Source organism: Plasmodium fragile, assembly GCF_000956335.1.
Source record: "Plasmodium fragile strain nilgiri unplaced genomic scaffold supercont1.21, whole genome shotgun sequence".
NCBI lineage: Eukaryota > Apicomplexa > Aconoidasida > Haemosporida > Plasmodiidae > Plasmodium > Plasmodium fragile.
The window spans coordinates 75,721-82,928 of record NW_012192601.1 but is presented as its reverse complement, the minus strand read 5'-3'; the positions used below and the strand labels follow the sequence as shown (position 1 = coordinate 82,928).

The window sequence follows — 7,208 nt, the reverse complement described above, 5'->3', positions numbered from 1 at the left end:
AAAAAAAAAAAAAAAAAAAAAAAAAAAAAATGAACAAAGTGATGCCCCAGCTAAAAGTAAACCACAAGAAAAAATTATAACCCTAGAGAGTACCCCTCTAAACTCCATAAAGGACTGTGAAACGTTAGGAGAAATTTTAGCAGCGAGAATACACGAAAGTAAAGCGAAGAGTGTAGCCATAGAAAGGCTGCTCTCCATTATCCTTCCTGCGTGCGAAGTGAAATTAGAAGATAAGGAACTGCAAAGTATTAACAGGAAGATTCAGGAGCTTATTGAAAAGAGGGAAAAGAAAAAAAGGTATGCCCTCATAAATAAGAAAAAACCCAATGAGGTCAAAAATGCTCTTAAGAATTATAAGGATGAGGTCGACATGATTTATGGTGATCTGTCCTACGACGAGGAGGATTACGAGAATGAGGAGGATGCAGAGGAGTTCGCCGAGGACTACTAGCGCAGTTGGTCCGGCTACTCCTTGCTGTCCGTCCTGCTTCCTACCCCCTTTGTTACATACATACATATGTATATATATGTATATGTATGTATATATGTGTGTGCCCTTTTTTTTTCGCTCTCCCCGCCCCTAACCTTTTTGTTAAAAAAAAAAAAAAAAACTAATTAAAGAATAAAAAATTAATGTTCAATTTGGTTGATTCGCGGACAAGTGTAATGTGACTGATCGGACGAACCAACTCGTAAAACTAACCGCCGCGTCTTTGCATTATTAGCATTTCACGATGAAAAACACAGGGTAACAAAAAAAAGTAAAATTAAAAAAAGAATGCCTCTGTGCAGTGGTGAAGAGCTACTCACACACCTGCTAGGTAGAAGTCGCCGCGCTGGGCAAGTATCGCCGTGCTAACTCAAACGCGATGAACTGTCTTTGCTCCTCGGGAGAAAGCTCCCTCCACTGGTGCAGCTTAATTGAAAAGCACTTTATATTTAACGAGGCCAGATGGTTCCGCTTCATGTTAAAGTAAATATCGAATGAGTCATCTGACAAGTGGGTTCTATCCGAGTCAAAAAGGATAACCACTTTTTGAGGCTCCGTTTCTGGGTTCTCCTCTTTTTTAAGATCGAAGCTGATATGACTAAGGTAGTAGTTAAGTAGGACTGTGTTCTTGCTCAAATGGTTAATGAAGAAAGTGTTGCCGCTCATCTCGAGTAACATGGCGTGCACGTTATTCACTTGTTCATGTAACTCCTGTGCGTATTCTGGTGGGTTCTGTTCATGCTCCAATTGCATACTTGCTTGTATCTGTCGTAGAACGTTTTGCAGCTTGGTTCGGCGTGTACGTTGGTCTGACTCGTTTACTTCTACTTCGCTGTCGCAATGTTCGTTTGTGTGGCTTCTTCCCTCATAGTCCATGCCACCTGCTGCTGTTGATTTTCCCGCAGAGGGGTCATTCTGGCCGCCCTGCGACACTTCACTCGGGAAGGACTGCATCAAGGTGACATAAATCTGAAACATTTTAACTCGTTCATCTTCGTGAGATGCTTCAAACTTGTGAACATTGAAGAGGTGGTCCAACATACACACGTACGCGTCTGCATTTGCTACATGCAAGTTCAAGTAAGTGAATAAATAAATTAGTAGAAGCAAATCCTTTGCGTCAAGTGAATAAAATTTGCCACAGAAATGCTTCTCCAATGATGAAAGCATACATAGGGGGAAGTTAAAACACTTTTGTTCCTTCAGGGTCGCTAGGGAGAGTAGAAGAGTTAGACAGCTAGCCGATGGTAGTTCTTCAATAAGGTTATACATAAAAGTATTTAGCTTTTCATACAGGTGATAGTTTTCACATCGCAGCGAGACATACGCCAGGTAAATGTTAATGAGTTTCTTCGCTGCATCAATGCGGTCCTGCTTGTCGAGGGTGTGGTGTGCGTTTAGGAGGTGCACTATTTCGGTGGCCACTCGGTGCATCAGCGGGGCGTTCCTCACGTTTGCGTTGTGGAGGCCGACCAACAGGAGGTGGTAGCATTCGAGGGGCAAGCGGCTTGTCAAGCGGCTCGATATGTCGCCCGGCAAGCGGCTTGACATGTCGCTGTGTTCGTCGCCGGGTAAGCCGCCTGACATGTCGCTGTGTACGTCGCCGGGTAAGCCGCCTGACATGTCCAGGAAGTCCCAAACGACCTGCACAAAATTATTCGCAAAGGTGGCGAAGAGGGAATCCGTCTGGTCCCCCACCCGCACGTTCTTAATATTACTAACGATAAAAAAAAACTGAAAAAATTTATGTACGTCTTGTTCAAAGAAAGTTTGTAAGTAGGGTTTCTCTTTTACAGCTAAGAGAAAATCTTGAATTAGCATCTGAGGCATGAATTGTATTTTCGAAAAGCACAAGGCGAAGAGGAACATTTCATGAATGTTAAATGACGCCATTTTTAGCTTGATATAACCCAGCAGGTTTAAAAATGTCGGGCATTCCCATATGTTTGTTTTCATATCGGAGGATCCCTCGGCTTCTCTACTCAAAACGAGAATTCTGTTTAGTAGGTGCACAAATTTATACGCGTCTATCTCTTTAGGAGCTGCTTTGGGGACCACCCCATCGTCCATTCCCTTCATGTACACGTTGAAATTATTTTCTTTTAAAATTTGTTCCACCAGTTTTATGGTTTTCTCTAGCTCGTCTTCCGATTGGTGCGTCCTCTGCTGCATGTGCGTCCTCTGCTGCATGTGCGCCCTGTGCCGTGTTTGCATGGTGTACCCTATTTGCGCCCCCTTCTGCATTTGCATGCCATGCCTCATGTGCATCCCATGCCGCATGTGCGCACTGGCAACGCTCCTGTGGGGGTGACAATTCGGGGCGGCCAGAGTCTTCACAGCTGTTATTCTGTTACCCCATCCCCGCCGCAGTAACAGGTGGGCTGGGCCCGGGGAGAGAGGAACCCTCATTGTTTGTCCTTCGCAAATGATAACAAGGCGGGGGTACAGCCTACAACGGTGAGCTTTTTCCACGACGTGACGGATGAGGAGAGTTGCCCCAGTGCTGGTTTCAAATGAACCATTCACTCAACCGTGGAGTGTAACGCGTCATGTGCTCCCCATTGATTGGAGGGATGTATCCCCCTAAAAAAAGAAATCACAAAAAAAAAAAAGGGCGTAAAAAATAGTTCCACGACGAAAAAAGGGGGGGGGAAAAATAACCGCGTGAACGCTGTGCAGAAAATCGACCACGGGTTTAGTGCACCTGTTGACTTTTTGCAGCGCCATTTGGCACGTCGCCATTTGCGAGAACCATCATTTCATATTCCACACATGGCGATGTGGAGAAAGGATCACATTTGCAAAAGGGAAAATGTATAACAGTGTACGTCGCCACCTGGTGAGGCGGGAGGATGCCATCCCCATGTATGCTTTAAAATACCATTTGCGACATCACCTTTGTAAAAAAAAATGTAGCGTTTTGAATATGGTTCAAAAATGCACACCGAGGATAATATATACAAAGGAGGGAAAAAAAAAAAAACAAAAAAAAAAGTTAATGAGTTTTATAGGGGTGGGCAGTGCCCCACATGGTTACACAACAAAGGGGGAGAAGACTTTTCTTACTCCCCTGCCCGCCCAGTTGTTGGGTTTGCAAAAAAAAAAAAAAAATTACAGCGCAAAACAATTCGACAGCACCCCTCATTTGTGACGGGGTACACATGTTGCTTAGTACCCCCCGCGCGGTGGTGTTAAGTCAGACGAGGGAGCCCGTGAGAGTGCTGCTCTTCTTTCGAACCACATTAACAAATTTACAAAAGAACAAATTAGAAAAAATTAACAAAATAATGGAGGAGCGAATTAAGTGAATGGAAGTGCCATCCTCACAAATGTTAGAACTTCCATCTGGCATGACACACAAAGGGATGTTGTAAGCTCGGTTCACAGAAAACAGGGAGGAGATCATCGTGATGAGGGCTAAATTAACAAGTACGAAGGAGATATACTTGACCAGCTTTACATTTGTCCCCTTTTTATAATTAAGAAGAATATGAAACAGGAGGCATATTGGTATTAGTAGAAAAAATAATACTGCGTAGAGTAGAATCATGTGATATGTGCCTGCCTTGTTCATGTTGTTCAAAAATTTACACTCGAGATTATATATGGTGGATCCAAAAATGTGTTTCCTCGATAAGACTAGCTTGTCATCCCTTAGTAGCCCTACATGTGCAGGATTTTTCAGTGCATCTGCGAGAAAATCATCTGTTACTTTCCCTTTTGTGGGATCAATTAGATTCTGTTCATACTTTAGCTTATTATTAGATGCTAAAAGGATTAAAAAATTTTCTAATTCTTCTTTTGTAACTGGTTTACAAATTTCATGTCTTATTAGTGACTCCATATTTTGTTCTTTGTCGATGGAAAGAGTAACGTCTCCATTTTTATTTGAAACTTTTTCTACTCTTCTAATGGTTGTTGCACCGATATCAATGTGCACTACCTTCTCGGTGCTATCAGAGGCCAGCTCGATTTGGTGTATCTTCCATGAGTCATAACATATGGATGCTGCAACGAAGGCGAAACATAAAATGTACAGGAAAAAACACAAGAGCACATTGTAGTGGTGGCAAAAAAAATTTAGTTCCTTGGATAATTGTTTTTTTTTTTTTTGAAGAAAATATTTTTTTTCTTTTAAAAAGGTATTGTTAGACATGAACGATTTTATTTTTTCTAAGCTGTAAACCTTTTTATCGAGCCACTCACAGGAAAGTCGTTGTTCCCTTCGCTCAGCATGTTCGCCAGCTGATCTGCATGTAGCCATTCCATCCGTAGTGCCTATACTTCTCCTATGAGCCTCCAAATCAACGCCTAGCATATTTTCATTTTTCAAATGCATGACGAGGTTGTCTTCTGTCTTAATGGAGTACGCGTGACTCTGTTGCACATTTCCCGTCACACTTTCTTTCTTTTGTAACATGATTGGCGTCGGTTGATTGTCCCCTCCTGCGTGCATTTCTGCAGTGGAGATATGGATCGGGATGTGTGTCTCACTGGTGCATCCCTCGTGGACGCCTCCCTGCCCGTTTTGTCCGCTGTACTGTTTGAAGCTTCCACTCAAGTTCTGCTGAGCATGCCCTACTGCACTACCTCCATCTGTGCTGCTGGCACGGCGCTTCTCTCCCATGCCTTCCACAACACAAGCCACCTCATTCATACACATTTGTTCGTCCTTTGCTTTATTGGAGCAAATCTTTTGTCGAAAGAGGCGCAAAAATTTATTCTTATATTTACTTCTATACTCGTCTGCACTTTTGTCTTTGCTTTTTTTCGCCTTGATTAAATCCTTGTTAGGAATTATATGCGTTTCCGTTTTGTCTTTAGCGGTAGGGGAGTGACTGCTTGCTTGGTCATCCCCCTGGGTGGGGCCTCCAAAAGGGTTCCCCCCAACAGCTCCTTCCGCTGCTGCTACTCCCCCGTGGTCTTGCTGATGAGTGGAGGCAACGTGGTGATGGTTGCTTGTGTTCGAAGTGGGATCATCATTTATGTCTCCCTCCTTGAGCACGGCCCCGTATGCCTCCGCTGCGTCACCTGTATTTGCTAATGCAGGTCCCCCCGAAGGGTGTTGACTGTTTATTGGGGTACCCATCCCGGGAGCCCCTGCCAAGCCGAACTTTCCATCTGCATCCTGCAAAATGTGTAGCATGTCGTGTTGATTCTTCATTTGTGTGTTCGTCTCCGTGTCGGTGTAGTAGTGGTCCGCATCGTCCTTGTCTTGGTCAGGTAAATTAATTTCCAAACTATCGCTGTCCCCATTTTTCAAATTGCGTTCACTGAAAATATTTTTTTGTGGTCCCTCTGTACATTTATTATGCATTGATTGGAGTTCATTTTTCACAAGAGTTTCATTCTGTGTGTAATTAAAATAATTATAATTATTCTCTTCTATATTTATTTGTTCATTTTTTGTATTTTCCATGGATGCTAGATTTGAGATTGATTTTTCATCCACCACATGCTCCGTGGAGGACTTCATTTCTTCCATCGAGTCTGTCTCTTTCTTTTCTGTCTCCATGGTTGGCTTGTCACCTTTGCGCAGCTACACGCGTGTGTGTTCAGTGTGAAGAAATATATATAATGCGTACTTGTAACACCGCGGTGCGTAGGTGACAATTTCGTCCTCATACGAGAAAGGCGTCGCCACGTGGACGATAAAAAAAAAAAAAATTGACCAAATGTTGTAGTCCTGCAAAATTCACACAGCAGGAAAACGTGGTACCATTCCCAGGAGAAAAAAAAAAAAAAAAATTGTTGTCAAGTGAATACCGACTCGTCAAAGCTGCCCAGTCGACGTGTGCACCGGTCCGGTTGCAGAGGAAGAAAGGGGAAATACAAAAAAAAAAAAAAAAAAAAAAAAAAAAAAAAAAAAAAAAAAAAAAAGAAACACGAAACACGAAACACGAAACACGAAACACGAAAAGTTGCAAAAAATTGATACAACTACACAGGTGTATTTATATGTGCATACGTGGGTAGGATTTTTTTTTTTTTGTTGTTGTTCTGTTGTGAGAAAAAGAAATAAACCAATTGTTCCTGTATTTATTTTTTTTGCCCCCTGTGTTGCAACGTCAACTGTTGCACGAGTTAGTAATAACGTCGCCCAGGTGGAGGGGATGATGGCGGCGCGAGATTTGCACGTCCTGCATGGCATTCCTTTCTCACTGTGCACATGTGTGTGTGAATTTTTTTTTTTTTTGTTTTGTTTTTTCCTGAACAGAACGCATGTGTTAACCATTTGGTACGTGCGACGAGGGAGACGTATGCGCACTGTAGGCGCGCTCTACCAGTGTGGCAACTGTTGTGTATTTCGCGTTTCGCGTTTCGCGTGGGGCGTTTCGAAGGAATTGCCCACCTTGTGAATATTCTTTTTCAATGTGCTACGTACTCCGTTGCAATTCCAGGGCCATCTTTCACTTGCCACATAAGGGGAAGTGGTGTGGTCGTTGGCAGGAGATTTGTCCCCTACGCAGGGTTGCATGTGTACGTGGGGTGCACAACAGGTGCGCACAGTTCTATGGGTGGAATGGGCCCACTTGCCACGGCCATCGTGTATGCCCCTTTGTTTTGTTTCCAATAGCTACGGACGAACGCGTGTGAAAGGAAATGTGGGGGGCGCTTCTTCCATTTTGATCTTCACCCATGTGTGTACGCCCCTCTACATGCCAACAATGTTTACCCTAATCATGTTCGCGACAACCACAGGGAAAAAAAAAAAAAA

At 43.3% G+C, this 7,208-nt stretch overlaps 3 protein-coding genes across 3 annotated transcripts; 1 reads left to right on the top strand and 2 right to left on the bottom strand.

Moving 5' to 3' along the window:
- Positions 1 to 29: 29 nt before the first annotated feature.
- On the top strand, positions 30 to 451 carry AK88_02204 (uncharacterized protein; the record flags this gene model as incomplete). Its single annotated transcript, XM_012479838.1, has 2 exons — positions 30 to 56; positions 113 to 451. 2 exons carry the CDS (start codon positions 30 to 32, stop codon positions 449 to 451), a joined length of 366 nt encoding a protein of 121 aa, XP_012335261.1.
- Positions 452 to 817: 366 nt separating this feature from the next.
- On the bottom strand, positions 818 to 2,680 carry AK88_02203 (uncharacterized protein; the record flags this gene model as incomplete). The annotated part of the gene is made up of 1 exon (XM_012479837.1): positions 818 to 2,680. One exon carries the CDS (start codon positions 2,678 to 2,680, stop codon positions 818 to 820), a length of 1,863 nt encoding a protein of 620 aa, XP_012335260.1.
- Positions 2,681 to 3,686: 1,006 nt separating this feature from the next.
- AK88_02202 (uncharacterized protein) lies at positions 3,687 to 6,005 on the bottom strand (the record flags this gene model as incomplete). The annotated part of the gene is made up of 1 exon (XM_012479836.1): positions 3,687 to 6,005. The coding sequence occupies one exon, from the start codon at positions 6,003 to 6,005 to the stop codon at positions 3,687 to 3,689; it is 2,319 nt and encodes a 772-aa protein (XP_012335259.1).
- Positions 6,006 to 7,208: the final 1,203 nt, after the last annotated feature.